This window comes from Equus przewalskii, chromosome 17, assembly GCF_037783145.1.
Source record: "Equus przewalskii isolate Varuska chromosome 17, EquPr2, whole genome shotgun sequence".
NCBI classification, from domain to species: domain Eukaryota; kingdom Metazoa; phylum Chordata; class Mammalia; order Perissodactyla; family Equidae; genus Equus; species Equus przewalskii.
The window spans coordinates 80,967,565-80,991,854 of record NC_091847.1 but is presented as its reverse complement, the minus strand read 5'-3'; the positions used below and the strand labels follow the sequence as shown (position 1 = coordinate 80,991,854).

The 24,290-nt window shown below is 39.7% G+C and overlaps 1 protein-coding gene across 2 annotated transcripts in view; it reads left to right on the top strand.

The window, feature by feature from the left end:
- Window positions 1–24,290, top strand: part of PLEKHM3 (pleckstrin homology domain containing M3) — a 176,204-nt gene that overhangs the window by 131,963 nt on the left and 19,951 nt on the right. For both annotated transcript variants that reach the window (XM_070581815.1, XM_070581816.1), the window contains exon 7: window positions 14,885–15,042. In XM_070581815.1, the coding sequence (XP_070437916.1) occupies window positions 14,885–15,042 (158 nt within the window). The remainder of the gene's footprint in view (window positions 1–14,884; window positions 15,043–24,290) is intronic.

Below are 24,290 nucleotides of genomic sequence, written 5' to 3'. Positions count from 1 at the left end.
AAGTTCGCACGCTCCGCTTTGGCAGCCTGGGGTTTCACCGTTTCAGGTCCTGGGCATGGACCTAACACCACTCATCTCATCAGGCCATGCTGAGACAGTGTCCCATATAGCAGAACTAGAAGGACCTACAACTAGAATATACAACTATGCACTGGGGGGTTTGGGGAGAAGAAGAAGAGAAAAAAGAACATTGGCAACATATGTTAGCTCAGGGCCAATATTTAAAAAAAAAAAAACCCACAATCTAAAACTATTGGAATTTTAGGACCAACCAGGTGATCAAGATGAGAGGATGAGGCTGGTGAAGGTAGGCCATTTCTGATAGGGCAGGAAGGAGAAAGCCCTGGCGGAGCAGAGCTAGAAAAGGGCATTTAAAACACTTAAGTGAGATTTGTAGAAAATGCAATATGCATCCTAACTGATTGCTTACTTACTAACTCCCAGTGAGGTATTTAAAGAGATAAGATTAACTGTCTAGAAGTCAGTGATAATTATGTACACAAAACCGACCTTAAATTGCCTGGTATTAGATAGGGCTATTGACACTCTGCATATCTTATAATTGAATGGGGCAATGTTACCTTCCAAAACCTAAAAACCCCATAAGTCAGGGAACATTCTGATTAGGCAGACAGGTCTCCTTGGATACGAGCATCGAGTCTGATGCAGTCATGACAGGTTCACTGATAGGCAATTTTCAAGAACTTTTGTGAAAATAAGCATGTTATTGGAGGCAAGTGACACACAGGTCATATAAGAGGAAGAAAGGAAGGTTTTCTGAATTTTTATAATGCTTACATATATGCATATGCAAATTACATTTATATATTTCTAAAGCCATGCTTTGTAGAACTGTCATTTTTTTAAACAATTTGAACATTTATAATAAAGTGGCAATTCATATTCATTACTTAAATATCAAAAAATACAGAATTTTTTTTGAAAGTATGAAAAGGTTTACTACTTACATAATTGAGGTCTCTGTGATGCACAGAGCAGTCTCAAGCAGGTCCAGAATGGCTGCAGAGAGCAAGGGAAGCCGGCTGCTTGGGGCTTTTATTGTGGTTAGGGCTGGGCCTGGGTGAGGGTCCCTCAGGAAGGCAGGAGTTGGAGTTGGGTGGTGTGAAGCTCCAGCAGGTGCTAAAGCAGGAGCATTTGGGCTTCCTTGTCAGCTTGCCCAGGTGAGGGCACAGAAAGGCAAGCAGGCAGCTTAAAAGCTGTTTGCAGTCAAACATCAAAACAGTTTAACTCTTTGGTACAAATATCATGCACACAAACAGCAGTATCTTCTTCCAATGATACCACCCAAATTTTTCTTGAAATTTTTCTTTCCTCTCCTCTTACTTCCCCTTTTTTAGTTTTAAGAAGTTACCGTCTTTGTCTGGATCTCTGATAGGTTTTTTTTTTTTAAAGAGGTATAATTGACTAACACTTATTAGTTTCAGGTGTACAACATAATAATTCGATATTTGTATATATTGTGAAATGATCACTAAAGTCTAGTTAACATCCATCACCATAGTTACAAAATTTTTTCTTGAAATGAGAACTTTTAAGATCTATTCTCTTAGCAACTTGCAAATATTCAATACAGTATCATTAACTATAGTCACCATGCTGTATATTACATCCCCAGGACTTATTTTACAACTGGAAGTTTGTATTCTTTGACACCCTACACCCATTTCCCCTCACATATTCCCCTCCACCACCACCTCCCTCACCCCCACCTCTGGCAACCACCAGTCTGTTCCCTGTATCTATGAGCTCAGGGTTTGTTTTGTTTTATTTTGTTTTTAGTTTCCACATATAAGTTAGATCATACAGTATTTGTCTTTCTTTGTCTTATTTCACTTAGCATAATGCCCTCAAGGTCCATCCATGTTGTTGCAAATGGCAAGATTTTCTCCTTTTGGGGCCGGCCCCGTGGCCGAGTGGTTAAGTTCACACGCTCCGCTGCAGCGGCCCAGGGTTTCACTGGTTCAGATCCCAGGCGCGGACATGGCACCGTTCATCAGGCCACGTTGAGACAGCGTCCCACATGCCACAACTAGAAGGCCCTGCAACTAAGATATACAACTATGTACCAGGGGGGATTTGGGGAGATAAAGCAGGAAAAAAAAAAAAAAGATTGGCCAACAGTTGTTAGCTCAGGTGCCAATCTTTAAAAAAAAAAAAAAAAGATTTTCTTCTTTTTTATGGCTGAATTAGATTCCATTGTACATGTACATATATACTACATCTTCTTTGTCTATTCATCCATCGACAAACACGTTTCTGTTGAAAATAATTCTGCAATGAACATGAGGGTGCAGATATTTTTTCAAGTTAGTGTTATCGTTTTCTTCAAATAAATACCCAGAAGTGGAATTGCTGGATCATGTGGCAGTCCTGCTTTTAATTTTTTGAGGAACCTCCATATGGTGTTCTTCAGTGGCTGCACCAATTTACATTCCCACCAACAGTGCACAAGGGTTCCCTTTTCTCCACATCCTCGCCAGCACTTATCTCTTGTCTTTTTGATAAAAGCCATTCTAGCAGGTGTGAGGTAGTATCTCACTGTAGTTTTGATTTGCATTTCCCTGATGATTAGTGATGTAGAGCATCTTTTTGTATACCTGTTGACCACCTGTATGTCTTCTTTGGAAAAATGTCCATTCAGATCCCCTACCCATTTTTAAATTGAATTACCTGGGAGTTTTTTTGCTAATGAGTCGTATGAGTTCTTTGTATATTTTGGATATTAACCCCTTATCACATGTATGATTTGCAAGTATTTTCTTGCATTCAGTAAGTTGCCTTTTCATTTTGTTGGTGATTTACTTTGCTGTGCAGAAGCTTTTTAGTTTGATGTAGTCCCCCTTGTTTATTTTGGCTTTTGTTGCCTTTGCTTTTGGTGTCAAATCCAAAAAATTATCACTAAAACCAATGTCAAGGAGCTTACTGCTTATGTTTTCTTCTGAGTTTTATGTTTTCATGTCTTACATTCAAGTCTTTAATCCATTTTGAGTTAATTTTTGTGTATGGTATAAGGTAGTGGTCTAGTTTCATTCTTTTGCATGTGGCTGTCTGGTTTTCCCAACACCATTTGTTGAAGACACTCTCCATTTCCTGTTGTATACTCTTGGCTCCTTTGTCATAAATTATTTGACCATATATTTGTGGGTTTATTTCTGGGCTCTCTATTCTGTTCCACTGATCTGTGTGTCTGTTTTTATGCCAGTACCATATGGCTTTGACTATTATATCTTCATAATATAATTTGAAATCTGGGAGCATGATGCCTCCAGCTTTGTTCTTCTTTCTCAAGATTGCTTTGGCTATTCGGAGTCTTTTGTGGTTCCATACGAATTTTAGGATTGTTTGTTCTATTTTTATAAAAAAATGGCATTGGAATTTTGATAGGGATTGCATTGAGTCTGCAGACTGCTTTGTGTAGTGTGGACATCTTAACAATGTTAATTCTTCCAATCAATCCATGAGCATGGAACATCTTTCCATTTCTTTGTGTCATCTTCAGTTTCTTTCATCAGTGTCTTATAGTTTTCAGTGAACAGGTCTTTCACCTCCTTGGTTAAATTTATTCCAGGTATTTTATGCTTTTTGATGCAATTGTAAGTGGGATTGTTTTCTTAATTTCTTTTTCTGACAGTTCACTGCATAATTCTGTTTTTAAAGTCTGCACTTCTCTGCCCCACACCCCGCTTTGCAGAGGTAGCTTTTATTAATTATAGCCAGCCTGTCTTCTTCCAGACATTTCTACATATTTACAAATGTTAATTAATTATTTATTTTTTGCAAGTGGGATCAAACTATACTACCTTTCTGTATCTTGCCTTTTGCACTTAACAGTATATTGTGGATATTTGGGCACATGTACACATTCACTGCACATAAAAGTTTGCCTTGTTCTTCCATCACAGTAGAGTTACCTTAATTCTTAACTGTGCAGTTTTTTCTGTGAGGACCAGTACTGCAGTGAGCAGCCTCATACATTTCTTAGTGCACTCCCCTGAAGGTATCTGTAGCATAAAATCATTAACATGAGGCTGCCAGGCCAAAGGGGACGCATGCTTTGTAGTTGGATAATGTTGCCACTTGGCTTCTGAAAAGGTGGAACCAGTTTATACTTCCATGTAGTGTCTTGAGAATGCCTGTTTTCCTACACCCACATTAACTTTCTATATTAACGATAGTTTTAATCCTCACCAGGTTGATAAATAAAATAACTTCACACTATTATTTTATTTATTATTTTGTATTTTTTTCCGTTCTAAGTAAGGGTGAGCATTTCTTTTATGTGTTATTGGCCATTTGTAGTTTTTGTGAATTGCCTGTTTATTTCATTAACCTGTATTTAAATTATATTGTTGGACTTTTTCTTACTAATTTGAAAGAGCTCTTTATATGTTAAAGAAATTGGCACTTTTATCATATAAATAGGAAATATTTTTCCCTATTTTTTGTCATATGACTTTGTAAGTGGTATTTTGATTGTACTAATTTTTTATTTTTATATATGCAGATTTATCACTCATATGGTTTCCAAGATGATAAAATATTTACCCCATGTAAATGTTTTTCTAACATTTCTCTCTAATACCTTTTTCTAGTTTTAAAAATATTTTTATGGTTTTCATTTTATATTTAAATATTCAATTTATCTGGAATTACATTTTTTTATGAAATGAGTTAAAGATTCAGCTTTATTTTTTCCCATGCTGGCTAACCAGTTGCCCCAACATTAATTATTAAGTAATTTATCCTTCCCCACTTTACTTGAATACTAAATTCCCATATGCCACACATGTTTGAATCCGTGTCCTGGGTAGACAGATGTCCAACATACAGACACCACAAACAGCAGATAATATTCTTGAAAGACAAGATGTGTGAAATCCTAATCAGTACTTTGTGGTGAGTGTGGTTCACTACTTGTTGATGCCTTGAGGCAAAGAGTGAAAATTACTGACGATCTTGAGACTATGGCGTGCAAGCGAATGGAGCGCTCGTCTCAGTTTACGTGCAGGGTTGTTTCCCTCATCAGTGACCCAGCAACTCATGAGATCTCAACCTTCTAGCCAGGAACTCACTTTAGTTTCTCATGTAATCTTAGGCACTGCTGGTCTCATAAAAGCTGTTAAGTAATAACAGTGTGGAGCACTTACATGGTGCTTTTCATCCCTGAGTGCTATCTAAACATTAACTAATTAAATGCGTTGATGAAAGGAAGGGATTTGCAGAGGTCTTCAGGAAAACTGGTATCTGGTTGCACACCTGTGAGGGGATGATTCCTGAAAAGCATTAACTCCCTCTTTGAATGGCACTTAGCAAGAGGAGGAATAAAAAGCTGGCGACGTTATTTCGCTTCTTTTGAAAATTTCCTTGGGTATCTTCTAATTAGTCTGGTTAAACTCACCTTTTATCTGTCTCCCCAGATATCCCCTTTCTACGTTCCTGGGGGCATTCAACAAGCTTCTTTTGATGTTTTCCCTGTTGGTTCATCACAAAATCATAGAATCTTCAAACTAAGAGGGATCTGTATTGATCATCTAATTCTAAATGACTTCGTCCAATCACTTTATTTTGTAGCTGAGGAAACTGAGGCATGGAGAGGTTTAGCAACTCACAGAAAAGGTCCTACAGCTTACTGGGGCCTTAACTGGGAACAGAAGCCAAGGTTCCTCACTCCCCTTCAGCTCTCAGGCAGCTTTGTCCTTTGTTTCTTTTTGTGAGCATCCAATTGCCTTTCTCTATTTTTCCACCTTTTTTCTTTCTGCTTCCTTCCTTCTCCCACCTCTCCTTTCTGTCTTTACTCTCTGCCTTTCTCTCTCCTGTCCCTACTGATCAGGTAATGGGGCTTGTATTCCTCCTCTGTTTCTCTCTCCCTTTACACATGGGGTATTCTGTTGTTTTTCTGTTCAGATGTCTCACACTGGCGTCTCCTCAAGTCCTCTCTGAAAAACCGTATTTCCTCACTTCTCCCACATACTGGGAGTTACTTTGATTTGTTCTGTTTTTTCCAGCTGTAGTTGCTTCTCCCTGTAATAAAGTTACTTCTCTTGGCTTGGTAAATAGCCTGCAGTTTAAGTTGATGTTAAGTCCATTTTTGTCAAAGAATTTTGTGTTATTTTAATTAATGAGTTTCAGTTCATCAATAATATATTAATATAGTTCAACCAGTAATAAAACACTATTCAAAATCATACTCCATTTTCGGAAAATTACACAAGATGTGACCATTTAAAAGAATTTTCATACAAGGACTGAATATGTTGAATAATAAAACTTTCCTTGAGGCAAAGGCAGATCGGGTTCAGATCAAAGGTGGTTGTAAACCTGGACCAGTCCAGACTGTGCATCTTGCTCCCATGCAGGGCTGAGTCAGTTCTAGAAATCCTCCATTTCCACGGTGGATCAGTAGGTGTCTGGTGAGCTCAGACGTCTCAGGCTGAACCAAACACTGAGGCTGCACTCTGACCCCAGAGGCCCTCAGAGAGGCCCCTTCTAGATTGGTAAAGAGAGCTTAAGAGGGAGAGTCGGGGCCTGTCACTGAACAGCTGGGTGACCTTGGGCGGCTCACAGCACCTGCCTGGGCCTCCATTTTCTCCTGTGTTAAGTAAGAATGCTGAGTCAGCAAGACCATTAGGGCCTTTCCTTATTTACTGTTTAATAGTGTCTTAACCAGGAACTAGTGCCGAAGTGAAGAGTAGAGACCCAAATCAGATTTATTTCTGGCATGTAACTAATTAACTGAATGGACAAGTTAAATTATGCTGACCACACCATGGGAATTTTCTGGAACTGTCTCAATTTAAAATATTTTCATGTATTTTCCCCATAAATAATACACATGTGCTTATATTAGACTATGCAGCTTTTTTGGGGGCTCAGAATAGTTGGACCACATAATTGTACTTGCTCTTTGCAAATGCTTCCACTGAAGTTCCATGAGATTGTGGCCTGACTAGGCCATACCCCTAGAGGTGCTTTACGTGGTGCAGAAAAACTGTCTGAAGTAGGCCCTATTCATATGTTTTTGAGTAAGAAATTTGTGTTCTTGGGTTCATCTTTGCCATTCAGCTACTGAAGAAAATTGAAATTGAAATTTCTTTCTCCTTTATTCGCTAAGACTTTGTTTCCAGCAAGAAGCAAAATCTAATTTGATAGAAATGATGTAATTTGATAGGAAAATGTAAATCTTACCCAATTAGATCAAGCCAGAATAAATTATTACATAATTTCCAAACTCTAAGTAAAAGCTGTCACCTTTGGGAGAGGATCAGATAGGAGCTAATGGTGACGTCACAGTCCACCCTCACTGACGTGCTCGATTAGCCAGATCTCAGCTGCCTCAGAGCAGTCCTGTGATGGAGGAACAGGTGGGAGCAGCTCATCAAAGGAGGCACAGTTTTCTGTTTACATACAGACAGCCCAGCATTGAGCCATGATGAGGAGCTCAAGGCTTAATTATGGGAAAATAGGGTTTTTAACAAACTTGTTTGAAATAGGAAAATCCCCTCTACTTTTTATTTTCTCTTTGCTTTTTATATCTATTTTTAAGAAAAATAATATGGTGGTATGCTGTTTGTTTTCTCTTTTTAAGGATTTATGATTAAGGGGAATAAAGTTTAGAATTGAATGAAGATTCAGAATATTCTCACTATGTGTTAGGGTTTTCAAACTTGAGCAGAATCCACAGGCTGTGTTTTCCTAACTTTCCATGAACTCACCTGGCCTAGGTCACTAAACTTTAGTGTACTCACCTGTTAATGCTGAGAAATGGCACTCAGAAAGAAAGTAGTGCAACCTTTGATGGTCCTCTGGCCAAGGAAATGCAAACTAAATTATATTGGAAATCATTTTACAGTGTGTGACAGTTTTGATTCTCCCATTTCCTCCAGCTAGCTTATTCCTAGTGAGCGAGTGGCGGGTGGCTTTGTTTAAGGTGAATGGGTCTTTTGGTTGGACTTTCAGAGGAGGGGCCATTTGTCAAGTGCGGCAGCCCGCTTCATCAGAGTCTTCCCAGCAGTTGTCCAGAATCTGGATGTGACTCAGTGGCTGAGGAATGCTTGTACTGAGACAGAAGGAACTGCACAAATCAGGGGGAGGAATTAGCCAACGCATAAAAAGATCCATTGAGTAAGAGCTTTTTCTCTCTTTTTTCTTGTCCAAGTTGTTGGTGCTCTGTCCCTCTCCCCCTGTAGATTTTGAATTTTGTGGTGGTGCCAAGGAGTGAAGGTAACAGGCATAAAAGAACCATTTGTGTCCTTTTCCCAATCCCACAGATCCCTATGGGCTACAGGCCTTGAACATGACACTGCAATTTCCTGGTGCCACACATGAGTAATAAGCAGCTGTTTCTGAAACTGTGGTTTGGAGAAGGCAGCACTAGGTTATTTTTTAAGTTAATTGTAATTTTTGATTGGTCTGCAAGAAAGTAAATCAAATAAAGTCTGTTGTCTTAGTCTGCAAGAAAGCCATAGGCCTCAGATTCCAGTGTTGACCATCTTGACCAGAATAGAAGAGGGAAAATGCATATCCCTGAGCTGTAAGTTGAACCCAGCAGCTCTCGCAGGCTGCTGTCACTCAAGAAGGGTAAGCATATTTGGTATGTTTGTCAGCTAGCTGGATCATGGAAAGCGATAGTTGACAGTTCTTTGAGTTTGGGGAGTACCTGACATGATAGAGTGAAAAGAATTTGTAGAGAGACTGCAAAAGTGAAAAGTAGCAAAATCCGGAAGAAGATATCAGCTTGATATTGCATTTTGCCCTTATGCACGATGGAAGGACACATAGTTTTAGTTACAAATGGAAGAATGTAGTAGTCTTTGAACACCCAGTTGGTATATTACCTCTGAGTCGTATATGCACTCTCCTGAAGTAAATAAATCAGACAAGCACCTTACTTAGTACAAGAAATTAAGTTTAATGGAAAACAGAAACAAACTCTTTCAGCCTGTTTTGGACATCTGCCTTTTCTCAAGGAGATAGGGCAATTTGGTGTATGGAAAAGATGAAGAAAGTTGAGTGTAGCGCGTGAGGAGATGGGGGAAGAGTTAAATGTGTTTTCTGCTAATTACTTTGTCGTGATTTTGTTCACATGGACAGGCACTTTGGAGAAAGTAAATGGAGGGATAAGTGAACCTCGTCTCAGAGGTCTGTTTCTCCATCACTTGTGACGTATCCAAAGGACCACCTGGTTGGCCAAAACCACCAGCCTTCTAGGGCTAAAGATGAATGGGGTGGCCTTGTGACTGTTGATGGATTGTTATAAACTTATATTAACCTGTGACTAACTTAATTACAAGTAGGAAAAAAGTATGAAAGACAATTTCCAACCTTGCTCTTTCCACTCTGTCCCACTGCTTCCCAGTACCCAAAGACAACCAAGTTCTGGGGGAGTATCAGAAGCTCTGTAATGTCAGCCTCTCTGGGGGACTCCCTAATGAATCAAACTACTGCACACCAGGAAAACGCACCCAACTTGTCAAGAAGCAAAAATTTTACCACCATTAGATTTTTTTTAACAAGCTAGTGGCTATTATTATTATTATTTTTTTTTTTTGAGGAAAATTAGCCCTGAGCTAACATCTGCTGCCAATCTTCCTCTTTTTGCTGAGGAAGACTGGCCCTGAGCTGACATCCATGCCCATCTCTATATGTGGGACGCCTGCCGCAGCATGGCTTGCCAAGCAGTGCCATGTCCACACCCGGGATCCGAACCAGCCAACCCTAGGCCGCCAAAGCAGAACATGTGCACTTAACTGCTGCACCACCGGGCAGCCCCCTGGCTAGTATATTTTTATTTATTTATTTTTTTGAGGAAGATTAGCCCCAAGCTAACATCTGCCACCAATCCTCCTCTTTTTGCTGAGGAAGACTGGCCCTGAGCCAACATCCATGCCCATCTTCCTCCACTTTATATGTGTGATGCCTGCCACAGCATGGCTTGACAAGCGGTGGGCAGGTCCGCATCTGGGATTTGAACCAGCGAACCCCAGGCTGCTGAAGTGAAACATGCGAACTTAACTGCTGTGCCACCAGGCTGGCCTAGGCTAGTATTATTAAGGAAGTACTTTTGTGGTTTACTTTGCCCTAGTCAGTCCTGGCTTGCTCTCAGTGATATTGGAAGCCCCTGGATCAACTCTAGCCTGGATACAGTTTGTAGGACTATTCCCCATTCTGGGCCCTGTTGGGACTGCTGCCAGTTCAGGAGGCTCTCCAGTTTAGGGTTGACACAGCAGAGTTCTCGTGTCTGGCAACCCTCAGCCTCTTTGCTTGTTGGCTAGCTTGTTGGTCATTTGACTTTCTCTTGCCCAGAATCATTTTCCAGGTCCATTGACATCCTGACAGCTCTTTTCTACTCTTCGTTCTCAGTTGGAACCTGAGTAGGCGCCTCGGGCTTTGGTTTTCTTTGAGGCCACCATCTTCCTGGTGTTTGTGGAATATGGCTCTGACCTTAAGCTCCCACCAAGAAGGCTAGGAAGTGGGAGTGAAAGTTGCAAGACTGTTGGGGGCAGGAGGAGATGGTAGGATGCAGGACATTTGATTTCTTTTTAAGCAATTATCCAAAGTAAAGATATATCTGGTTTTTAAAAAGAACCCTAGGAGATGTCACACCTGAAGCCTACTTTTTATATTGGTAAAACCTTTAGACCAGAAGGCAGAAGAGCTAGATTCCGTTCCCAGTGCTGCTAGTAGTTATATTCAAAGACAAGATTTAAACTTCCTAAACATACCTTTACCCTAGGAAGTTGTAAGTATAAAGTTTTCCTTTCTATAATATTAAAGAAGTGTTTGTAAATTCTGAAATAAACTTATAGAATATTACCTCACATTTCTAGAGGAAAAATTTCCAGCAGCTTCAGCCCTTTAGAACATGAACCTAGGTTGACAAATAGGAAGAGCAATTAATCAGGTGTAAAGAAGCAGAAAGAGTTCCTGAGTAGCTGAGCTGCCACCAAATCCATGTGCTCTTTCTGCTCCTCCCTAAACCGCAGAGTGGAGTGGCTGAAAATGTTTGAGACACAAAGGTAGCCCTAAGATATGACTGCTGCGGCCAAGGAAAGAGACAAGAAAGCATCTTTGGTCAGTCAGCAAGAACTCAGGTGGCTGGCAGAGAGAGGATATTTAGGACAAGTATGAGACTCAGTCTTTGCCTTCAAGCAATTTACATTCTTTTAGGTTGCTCCATATAAAATCCCGTTTTATAGGTAGTATCACCATTTTTATATGTTCAATCTGCAGTGGGATAAGTGAAACAATCACATGTTAAATAGTTGCAAAGACTACAAAACAGCATCAATTTCTATGTTAAATTGTATGGTGTAAAAGTAAGTTATATGAAGCACAAGAGATCTATGACAGCTAAAGTAGCCAAAGATGGGTTTCCAGATGAAGCCATAATAGATCTGAGCCATGAAGCCTAGGAGAAATTTAAATAAGGGTTAAGAAGAGAAGTGAAACTCCAGATAGAGGAAATGACATGGTGAAGGCCCAGGAGCCAGAGTAAACATGTTCTACTCAGGGAAAAGTTCCTCACAACAGAAAATACATATTAACAAATGGAAAATGAGTTTGGGTAGATAGTGTGGAGTCAGCTTATGCAAACACCTGTACACCAGGCAAAATGTAAGCTCCAGTTTTATCTGGTTCACTCTTGTGTCGAGTATCTGGGATGTGATAACTCAATATAATTTTATGAAATGAATGAGTGAAGAGTTTTTGTTAATGATAAAATAAGAACTCACCAAAGGTTTGAAGGAAGACGTGATACACGAAGAAAGTGATGTCTTAAACTGTAGTATATATTCTGGATGGATCAAAGGAAATAGACTGTCATCCAAAAATAAAACTAGAAGATTATTTCATTAATCTAGAGAGGGATGATAAAAGCCTGGGGTAGGATGAGAAAAAGAGATTTACACTAGAAACATTTAAAAGAGAATCAACATGAACTTTGAAAACATTATGCTAAGTGAAAGAAGCCAATTACAAAAGACCACATATTGTACGATTCTGTTTACATGAAATATCCAGAATAGGTAAGTCTATAGAGACAGAAAGTAGACTATTGGTTGCCTAGGCCTTGGGCGACGGGTTAGAGGGAAAAGGGGAGTGACTGCTAATGGGTATGGGAATTTTGGGGAGAGTTGATGAAATGTTCTAAAATTCATTGTGGTGGTGGTACACAACTCTGTGGGCAAACAAAAAATGGTTCAACTATAGGCTTTAACTAGGTTAATTACATGGTATGTGAGTTATATGTCAATAGAGCTGTTATTTAAAAAGAGAGAAAGGGAATCAATAAAACGTAGTACATGATGAGCGATGTGTATTTGATGGAGAAAATAAGCCACTCACTATAGACACCATAATATCCAGTTTGAGTCTCCTTGAAATAACAAGAATGTCCACTAACACCATTACTATTTAATATTGTTTTAGGAGCACTGGACAATGCAATAAGATATGAAACATGAACAGAGATGTAACACTAGAAAGGAAGGGACCAGGTTATTACTTTCAGAAAAACCAAAAGAATTACTTAAAAATGATTAGCATTCATGAAAATTCAGTAATATAGTCATATGTAAGATGTACATAAATGTCAGTATATTCTAATATACCAGCAATAGCTAATAAGAAAAAGTATTATATAAAAGTTTAACCTTAAAAAAATCTAAATAGGAACAAAGGAAAAAACCAAATTTTTATTAAGCAATAATAAATGAAGATTTAATAAAATGAAGATATAGATCAGGTTCTTTGATAGGGAAACTAAATGTTGTAAAGGTATTAATCCCCAAATTAATTTTTAAAAGCTTATTAAAATCCCTAGATTGGAGTAAATATACATTGCTGACAGTATAAATTTGGTGAAATATTTCAAAACGTTCATACCCTTTGTCCCAAGGAAATCTTCTAGATAGAGAAAAACCTTGATTCACAAGATGTCCAGTCTCCTCCAAATCCTGGATGATGATTCTCATGTCTCCCTTAAGGCCTTCTTTTCTCATCCTCAGTTCCTGCAAATAACCTTTACTTACTTGGTTTCCAGACTGTCCTATACCCTGATGTTTGCCCATAAATGGACTAGAGTTTGTTAGTGCCTCTCTTAAAATGTGTCATTAGCCTTGGTTGTTTAGGGAAGGGTGAAATAAGTAAAGCCAAACTCAGCTGAAGTCTTGTTATCACAGTTTAGAAAGAACCTAAGACACGCTGGAGAGTGTTTCCTGGTGGTCAGGTATATGATGTGGTCGTGATTATTTCTTAGAAAGTGGGTATCATGTTGATATTAGGAGCATACTTTACTGGGGTGTATCGGAGTTAATGGTCCATGAGAAAACATAAATAAAAGGAGGTCTGTCTATGGCTTCTTGAAGGTCATGGAGAGAAGAGTAAGTCAGAGAAGGGTGGGCAGTGTGCCTGCTTGACTCAAAAGACAGCCAGCATAATTTCTACTGCCTTTATTAGGAAAAAAATCCACTCTTATAAAGTAGTAAACCTGATTTTTCTGTTCACTTTCTGCATCTTAATGCAAAAATAATACACGTTGTTTTAAAAAATGCAAAAAACAACTATATACAAAGTGAAAGACTTGCTTCTCCAACCTGCTCCCTTCTTTAGAGTAGTCACTATTGTGCTCATTTTTAAAGCATCGTGGATTGTTCTGTGCTGTTTAAAAAGCATGTTAGTTTCTATCTCTAATATTACATGTGGCTTCATTTTTTGCAAAATACATAATTACGTTCCTTGTACTCTTATTTTTGTATTCAGTTACTTTTTACTCATGTTGGCACTGTAATTTCTCTTTAGGTATGATTTACTACATTTCCTTCAGATGTTTTTATGTGAAATTGTCATTTTAACTATGTATTCATTTGAAAGTATCCAGCTATTTCCAATTATTTCCAGCTATTTCCAAATTAAATTTCATCTTCATTTTTTTCTTATATCAAAATCAGCATGCATATGCATGTGCATTAATGAGAGGGAAATAAAGGCAGATTTTATCTTGTTAGTGTATGAGGCCCATGCAGTATTAGTTAAGTGAGGAGGGATCTGACTGACTATAGGTTCCAAACTTATGGATGTTGGCAGGCCAGCAGGTGAGGTACTTATGGGAGGCAGGAGATGCAAGACACTAGGGCTTCGTGGGGACACCTGTCAGCTAGAGAGCTCCTGCTCAGTGGGATAACAGTGCCTACCCAAAATCAGGATCATAAACATGTTGGAATTCAGGCCTGGTTTTGCTAGCTCTAATGATTTTTCAAAAGAAGCCAAAAATCTGTATTGTTATGTGAAATCTCCCCTTTATTAAATTGGCTCATTTTTTTAAACATTAAGAGATTTTTAAAAAATCTTCACGCTGAATGCTGCCTTCAGATAGTCAAATTGAAACCTCTTTATATTATTGTGCTTATCAGCCACAGAAGAAAACTATTTTTCCACATTTGTTATATGTTCTTGGGGAAGAAGGTAAAAATCTATCCTGTTAAACTTTTCAGAGAAAAGGTATTATTGAACTGGTATTTACCCTGTATGTTTTCAGTCTGCTTTGGGAAATCCACCACGCTGTAACCGTGAAGTTGGTGTTTGAAAGCAGGGTTCCCGACTTGTTGGTCCTCAGTCCCCTTCACCACACTACAAAGAAGGAGGAATACAAAGAAGTTTCAGCGTCTTCATTTTCCAGCCTCCAGTGGTTTAAACCAGAGAGTTCTTTTGGAGCAAAAATACTGTCTTTTCTTTCTCAGAGTTGCTGAGAATTATAATTAGAGGTTTTCCTGTTGTGTAAAGGAAGGGAATTCCAGTCCTCCTGTATCTCCAAGACTTCCGTTCTCAATGAATTTGCTTCCCTGTCCCATTTCTCTTTCTGCAGGTGATAGAGGGAAAGCTGGCTCCATTCTTGGGCAAGGTCATTAAATTTGCCGCCTCCCACGTGTACAGCTGCAGTCTCTGTAGCCAGAAGGGGTTCATCTGTGAGATCTGTAACAACGGAGAGATCCTCTACCCTTTTGAGGATATTTCAACAAGCAGGTACAGAATATCTTGCTTAGAGAAGCATACCTGAACATGTCTCGTGCGGTTTCATTGGCCAGATCAGGCCGGCTTTTAGTCCAGTGCTTATCTCTCTCTTCCCGTGTCAGATTTCCCTTATTCTTGGGGACTCTTTAGCCTTTGGTTTCCTGTGCTTATTTCCAACTCTTCCCTCAACACCTTTATCCAGAATAAGATAACAGTGTTGCAAAGAAGCATCAGTTTATTCTGCCTTATTGGGTAACACAGAGTGTTCAGATGCATCTTTAGGATGAAGATTGGGAGGACAATCCTCACAACCCTTTCAGGGCCAAGTGATGGACAGTGGGAAGTCGCAGTCCCAGAAGAAGGCCAAGACTGATGGACCAAGGACTAACACTAATGGACACTGGGGAACAGCTGTCTGCCTCACCATCTGCTCTTCTCCACAGATCACTGCAGTATAGTGATGAAAGTTTTAGGACCCAAAGGAGAGAAAAGTGGGAGTTTATGTGGGATTATTTTTCTAACCAAAGTAATATTTGGGTATCATCACATCCCTTGAGTGATGGATGATTTTCCCCCCAAGTGAGAGCAGGGGTTTTACTGTTGCTTTTCTTAAATCACAAAATGATACATATCACTTTTCCTTTCATCCCAAAAGCATACTAGAAATATGCACACTTTGTGTGTATGTGCACTGGCTTCTTTGGGCATGGATGTCATGACTCATTTCCCACCCTGCAGGGCTAACTTATGCTGTGGTTCAGGACAGAAGGTGAGGCATGTAGCCACGAAGAGCTGGAGCATGGAGGGTAGAGCTAAAATATTAAGAGTTGACTCAGCCTTTCTGGCCTCTTCTTAAACCCAAAGACTCTTTGTAAATATCCAGGAACTTGGGTTGGCCCCACACACAGAAAGACAGACACATAAGCACACAGACACACACACAGACGTACACTCACACACACAGAGACACACACACTAACACACATAGACACACAGACATACACACATACATAGACACACACAGACATACGCTCACACTCACAGACACAGACATACACACTCCAGCTTCCAGTTCCCTGAATACAGGTACTTAGCTCACAGCCTAGAGTTACATACTTTTTAAAAATGTACACCACACAAAACTTCTACACAAATGTCATAGCAGCAGTATTCATAATAGCCAAAAAGTGAAAATAACATAAATGCCCATTAACTGATTAACGGATAAACAAAATGTGGTCTCTCCATACAACGAAATACTACTCAGCCTAAAAAGGAACAAAGTACTGGCACATGCTACAGCATGGATGAACCTTGGAAACATTCTGCTAAACAAAAAGAGCCAGTCACAAAGCCCACGTTTTATGTTCTGTTTATATGAAATGTCCCAAATAGGCAAGTCCGTAGAGACAGAAAGGAGGCTTCCCCCCTATGGCTGGGGAAGGGAAAAAAGAGGAACTTCTAGTGAGTACAGGTTTCTTTTGGAGGTGATTAAATGTTCTGGAATTAGACTGTGGTGATGGTCACACAGTCTTTTAAATACACTAAAAATCAAGGAATTATATACTTTAAAAGGTTGAATTTTATGGTGTGTAAATTATATCACAATAAAAAGCACTTAATAAAAAAATAAAAATTGAACTTAAAAATGCTTCTGACTGAATAAACCATATGCTGGGCTACAAAAGAAGTTTTAATAAATTTAAAAAGATTGAGACTATACCAAGTATGTCCTCTGACACATGGAATTAAGATCCCTAGTAGAAAAAAATCTGAGAAACCCCAAAATATTTGAAAATTAAACAATACACTAAAAATTAATGGGTCAAAGAAGAAATCAATCACGAGAAATTTTTAAGTATTTTGAAATGAATGAAAATGAAATACAAAATGTCAAAATGTATGGAATGCAGCTAAACTAGTGCTTAGAGTGAAAATTATAGCTATAAACACCTATATCAGAGAAAAAGAAAGGTCTCAAATCAGTAACCTAAAAGTCCATGTTAAGGAACTAGATAATGAAGAGCAAACTAAATCCAAAGCGAGCAGAAGAAAGGAGAGAATAAGAATAGAGAAGATATCAGTGAAATAGAAAACAGAAAAGCATTAGGGCAGCAAAACCACAAGTTGGTTCTTTGAAAGAATCAACAAAATTGACAACTCTTTTGCTAGACTGACCAAGAAATTAAGAAAGAAGACACAAATTGCCAAACTCAGAAATGAAAAAGGGTACAGCAACTAAAAGAATTATAAAGAGGTATATAAATAACTTCCTGTCAACAAGTTAGACAACTTAGATGAAACGGATAAATTTCTAGAAAGAAAAACTGCCAAAACTGGCTCAAAAAGAAATACAAATGTGAATAGACCTATAACAAGTAATGAAATTGGACTAGTGATTTTTAAGTCTTCTCATAAAGAAGCTGGTGAATTTTGTTGAGTATTTAAAGAAGGAATACCAGTCCGTCACACAAGGATAAAGAGGGGCATTACATAATGGGATGTGAACAGAGAGTCAAAAAATACATGAGGCAAAAACTAATAAAACTGCAAGTAGAAATAGATGAATCCACTATTTTATATATATATACAAATTTTATGTTCAATTTTTATGTAAATCTAAAGCTGTTCTAAAAAAATAAAGCCTATTAAAATAAAACAACTCATTCAACTGAACAGTTGTCTCTAAGGCTAAAGCTGAACAGTTTAATAAACTTTATGACAACAATTTTAGATTTACAGAAAAATCACAAATCTAGTGTGGAGTTCCCATATACTCCATACCCAAGTTCCCCTATTAACATCTAATAGTATAGTACATTTGTTACAATATTGATACATGATTATTAGCTAAAGTCCATAGTTTTTCAGATTTCCTCAGTTTTTACCTAGTGTCATTTTTCTGTTCCAAGATCCCACGTTACATTTAGTTGTTGCATCTCCCTAGGCTCCTCTTAGCTGTAACAATTTTTCAGACTTCATTTGTTTTTATGATCTTGACAGTTTTGAGGAGTACTGGTCAAGTATTTTGTAGAATCCCTGTACTGAGATACACTTGATGTTTTTCTTATGGTTAGACTGGGTTTTACAGGTCTGGGAGGAGGACCACAGAGGTAAAGTGCCATTCTCATCACATCCCGTCACAGCCACGTACCGTCAGCGTGGCTTCTCCCTGGAAAGTTTGTGTCAGCTTTCTCCACTGTACAGTCACTCTTCTTGCCCGCCCCCACCCCTTTCTATACTGTCCTCTTTGGAAGGAACGCACTGTGTGCAGCCCACGCGTGAGGAGGGGAAGTGAGGCTCCACCCTCCCTGGGAATGAGGTAGGTACAGAATTATGTGGACTTCTTCTGCATGAGAGATTTGTCTCTTCTTCTCTATTTATTTATTTTTTCAATTGTTCAGATCAGTATGGACTCATGCATGTTTATTTTATACTTTGGGTTATAATCCAATACTACTTTATTTTGTTGCTCAAACTACTCCAAGTTTGGCCATTCAGCTCTTTCACTTGGCTCCTGTGTCCCTTTGACATACCCCAGTCATTGTGGGGGTTTTGTTTTTGAGCATTTCCTTACTTTCTGGTGCTACTAGATGTTCCATGGTCATCTTACATATTTCTTGCCCTAATCTTAGAAGCAACTCTTTCTCCAGGGAGCTCTGGTTCCTCTTATGAGCGAATACTAGAAACCAAGGTCAGGGTGCTGGGTTGTACATACATTTGTAAAGCCCTTGGTCCCAGGACTCGTCCCTTGACTGGAGCAGAGGTGCTCCCCTCTGACTGCACATCAGAATCTCCTGTGAGACTGTTATTTTAATCCCCAGAATCTGTATCTTCCAAGGCTCCCCATGTGATTCTAAGTCACAGCCAGAACAAAGAACCACTCCTCTAAGACAGCTATCGTTATAGTCAGAGGTACTAGATTCCCACAACCAGAATGACCACATTAGCACATCTGTGGGCTCGTAGGGGCCTTCACCCAGTAGGAAAGAACATGGAGCTATTTCGAATCCTGTTTCTGCCTTGATCAGATGAAGTTCTCCAAGCGTGCCCAGATGTCTGAGTCAAAGGAGCCCTGACCACCTCCTGCAATTCCAGGTTGATAGTTCTTTCCAGGAACCCACTGAGCTGTCGCTTGTTGTTCACTCCCCGGTTGAACACTGGGAGTAGTTTATACAAGTCTCTGGGAAAGGACAAAAAGAAACACTAATAAAAGATTTAATTAAAGGAAAACTTTAATCAGAAATACAGTTGCAGATTTAAGACATGTACATAAAGATGTGCTGAATAAATAAGTGTGGTAAGTAAAAATAAATTTGAATAGTGGATAAATTTTAAAATCTATGTGTAAGTGAATCTTTGTGGATGAAGTGATATGATATCTAGGGTTGCTTCAAAATAATCTGATGGTGGGAGAGAGGGGATAAACATAGATGAAAGAGACTGATAATTGTTGAAGCTGGTGATAAGTACACAGGAGTTTATTATACTATTCACTCTGCTTTTGAAACTTTCTATAATAAAACATGTTTAAAAATCTGTATGTAGAAATCTTAGGGGCCAGCCATGTGGCTGAGTGGTTAAGTTCACGTGCTTTGCTTCCGTGGCCCAGGGTTTCACCAGTTCGAATCCTGGGCGCGTAAATGGCACCACTCATCAGGCCATGCTGAGGCAGTGTCCCACATAGCACAACCAGAGGAACTCACAACTAGAATATACAACTATGTCCTGGAGGGCTTTGGGGAGAAAAAGAAGAAAATATTTTAGAAATGAGGTATTTAGTGAATTCGTTACCACGTATCCTTGACCATCTTGCTAAATTCAGCACCTCTGTGTCCTCAGAAATATATTTAATATTCTTTCAGATCCAAATGTCATTTGAATAGCATAATTACAATTAAGTAAAAAAAAATTCCACAAGCATTAGGACTATTCATTCTTTGAATGACGATTTCCTGAGCGTACTGTGTTTCTGCATTGGGCTGGGTTCTGGAGACACACTGTGAACACAGCATGCGCTTTGCTCACAAATAGCTGACAGTCTCTAGTGAGAGGTGAGCCATGGACAGTTGTGTGAAAGTGAGGGCAGAGCCACGGTAGAGAGGTGGACCTGGAGCTCCAAGAAGGGGTACCATCCAGAGGAATGATGTTCCTGGTAGGTAAGAAGAAAGCTCCACATTTTCTAAAAAGGTTAGCTCTGTGTTAATCTAAAGCACTGATTTATGCACTTTGGGATTAGAAGATAGTCAGTTTTAACATACTCATTTGATTTGACCATTTATCAAATGTTAATCAACTGTCAAACTTTCTTTTCCTCATTAAATTAATTGTTATGCAGAGGGAAGCTTCATGTATGTGTAATTTAGAAATATAGCTCTAGTATTAATTTTTAGAACTCCATCTCCGGTAGACATAGAGAATATGCTGAGTTTGTAGGGGCAGGCACGAATATTTGCTAGTACTAGTGCCAGCAGTTTGCATTTCTCATCATTTAATTCTTGTGCCAGTCCTCTGAGGGAATACTGTTACTCCCTTTTTGTTGTTGTTGTTGTTGTTTTTTTGGTGAGGAAGATTGGTCCTAAGCTAACATCTGTTGCCAATCTTCCTTTGTTTCTTAAGGAGGACTAGCTAACATCAATACCAGTCTTTCTCTGTTTTGTTGTTTTTTCTATATTTTGCATGTGGGGTCCCGCCACAACATGGTTGATGAGCCGTGTGTGTGTCTGCACCTGGGATCCAAACCTGCGAACCCTGGACTGCCAAAGCAGAGCAGGAGAACTTAAAGACTATGCCATCAGGCTGGCCCCTGTCACCTCCATTTTATTAATGAGGAAACCTAGGTTCAAGAAGGCAGTTAACCTTGGCCTGAGAGACAAGGCCCAAACTTGAACCCAAATATATCTGACTGCAAAATCCATGCTTTTTTCATTATGCATCACTGTTTCTTCTGTACCTGTAGTCTTCAAACTGTTTTTCAGCCTACCCCCTAACAGAAATTTGAAAAAATTATGTACTTCTGTCATTGAAGAAGCCTCCCCCAAAACCGTTATTTTGACTTGTCCTTTATTCACCGCCCTAGCAGAGTTAGATTGGGTGGGGAGCCACATACCTTTCTTTTGTAAACTGGCCAAAGGGCTGTCGGTCAGGGGAGAGGGGAAGGAGACGTGGCGGAGCTCCCACCTCTGTGCGTCCCCCCAGCAGGGTGGGTTGGGGGAGGGTCCCTGTGGGGCTGGAGACCTGCCTGCACTGGTTTACTAAGGCAGACTCACTGAGCTGCACACACACCTCCCCTCCATTCCGAAGTCAATGCTGACAGGTCTGCCTTGAGAGATTCTTTATTCTCAAACACAAATTAAATATATACCTCTCTCTCATTTAAATAGGAAAACACTAAAATCCAAATTGCAAGATTTTAAATACCATAGGAAGACCCACAATCACAGGACTGCTTTCCTTGAGCCTAGTCCTGCAGTTACAGTCCCAAAGGAAGGAATAAAGCACAGCTTTGGGAGAGAGAGCATTCTATTAAACAGTGATAAAATCCCACATTCTGAGGTGATAGGAATGACAAAACAGCCTCCTTGATTGAGAATAAGAAATAAGGCCTCTAACTTTTCAGAATTACAAGTCAGAAGAGGAGAGTGAACTGCTCTAAGACTTAGAGGAAGACATAAATGTAAAAGCAAAAAAGTCATATAAACCTACAAAATGACCCAGGACTTAGACTTTTTTTTAAAAAACTCCTTAAGTTGCCTACTATCCAACTTCTTTCTGACATCTCTACATCACTGATCTTCTCTTGACCTGAAGGACATAATGCTGCGAAGGAGACTGTCTGGCTTCCCACATTTCTGTGAAGATGCCATTCCTGCACACTGAAGTGCTTCCAGGTCACAAGTACATAAATATTTCATCTTAAAACACTCAGCATGCATTTTAGCCTGGGACTTAGAAAATGTACCAGCTGTCATAACTCAGGCCCGTCCTGTCTGTCTGATCTGCTCAGCTTTGTTGACTTTTGTGTGACATACAGATCATCCTGGCAGGTTTTCCAATATGGAAAACACTGCTCTTCAGGACCTTATGACCCGACACCATTTCTGGCTGTATTTAGATGTGGGTACACTGTAAAAAGATGATACTTAACACTGAATTTGGTGTGTTCCATATAGTAAGCATTTCATAAATATTTACCATTTGGTTCAGTTCTCCCAAGTCTATGTGCATTCCTTAAGAACACTGACAAGCTTTTTAAATAAGCTGGTTAGTTAGAAAGACAAATACTGTATGATCTCACTTATATGTGGAATCTGAAAAAACCGAATTCATAGATACAGAGAACAGATTGGTGGTTCCCAGAGGTAGAGGGTGGGGAGTGGGTGAAATGAGAGAAGGTAGTCAAAGGTACAAACTTCCAGTTATAAGATAGATAAGTTCTGGGCATGTAATGTGCAGCACGGTAACTAAAGATAAGAATACTGTATCATATCTTTCAAAGTTGCTGAGAGAGTAAATCTTAAAAGTTCTCATCACAAGAAAAAAATTTTGTAACCTTATGAGGTGATGGATGTTAACTTATTGTGGAGATCACTTTGCAGTATACATACATCAGATCATCATGTGGTATACCTAAAATTCATACAATGTTATATGTCAATTGCATCTCAATAAAACTGGGAAAAAATACTTGCAAAGACAGAGGAGCATAGTAAAAGTCTGAAGTAGCACTACAGCTTTATATGTAAGGTTGAAGCAAGTGACCTACCATTTAAAGTATTCCTGTGGCTTGAGCGTCCGCCTGCCCTAGGAAGGCATCCAGGGAAGTGTGCTTCCTGTGATAGGGGCATCTGCAGCTCGGTGGTTTCTCTTTAAAAGAGTCACTTGTTTTAAAGCATGGGGATTTGGAGAAGCAGATTGAGCATTACTTGCCAGTTTTTCTTTGCATGTAGTAGATGACCACACTCTCCCCTCTTCCAAGAAATAACAATTGCACACAGGACTTTAAACTTAGTAACACCAAACTCTGCCTGCTTGAGGTGACGTACTCTGATGCCATGTCCAACCTACACACTTTTAAAGAACGTTCCCTCCATCTCTCTAGCGAGAACAGACATCGGCCTCATGGAAAAGTCCATAGCAAGTGAGTTTCTCACAGGGCTTATCGTCTTCAGTTCCAAATCTGTTTTGTCAGGTTAGCTCACTGAAAAAGAAGGCCCTCCAAAGAACTTAGCCAAAGCCCTTCGCTCTCACCCATGCAGGCAGACTCTGGAAAGGTCTCACTTGCACTGAGGGACGTGGAGACTCCTCCTCCCAACACACTTGACCTTCAAATTGGTCTCTGTCAGTTGCGTCTCACGGGCGTCCATGCCGCCCTGCCCTGAGGACTTCGCCTTGCTGGGACTGGGCTGGGTTCTTGGCCTTGGCGCTTTCTGCTTTCTTTAAGCTTCAGGTACATGTGAAGCTTCAAACAGCTAATTGTAGCCAAACCTCACAAAAGTCGGTTTAAAAAGAGAGCTAGAAACCACTTTATTATAGAGTACAGAATTATTTCTTCCCATAGAAGATGCTAAGATGCAGTTTTCCTCAGCACGACTTACACAGTCCGTTAGGAGCTGTGTTTTCTCTTGGCCCAGTCCCCTTTGATTTGTCCATTTTGCCTAAAGTTGTCCCTTATCTGCCAGAAAATCATCAGACCCGATTTTCCAGCAACCTTACAAAGGGTGTTGCATTTCTTTAGGGGTCCAGTTACAGGTCGTCACTTTTTAAAAGAGAATTTCATGTCAGGCAGAAATTTTTTGAAGGGCCCTAGGAGTAGAACAGAGCTACAGAGGAGAAGGAGAAAGGAGTGCTGCCCAGCAGCTGGTCTTTCCTTGTAGCTTCCCATCTGTTCAGCCTTCGTTTTTGTGAGACCTTGCACAAACAGACTGAATACCTGGATTATGCCCTCATCTGGACGCGAATACACACACATTACATACCCTCACTAATCAGCCTGACACATTCCTTTGTGGGTAAATGGTTCCAAAACAAACACTGTCAGTGCACCTAATTAGCAGGTTTGGGGGCTGTGCTTGGCAGTCCTGTGACATCCTGTTCAACAATAGAGAACAGCAGCCTCAGCTAGTCAGGCTTACGGGAGGGAACAGCTTCCCCCAGTGCATATACACTTTTTTTTAATGATATTTCCTTTCTGTGGCTTTTCTTGGGAAGCAGCCACTCACTCGGTGAGTCTTGTAATGAGGTGTAGGATCCTCGAAACA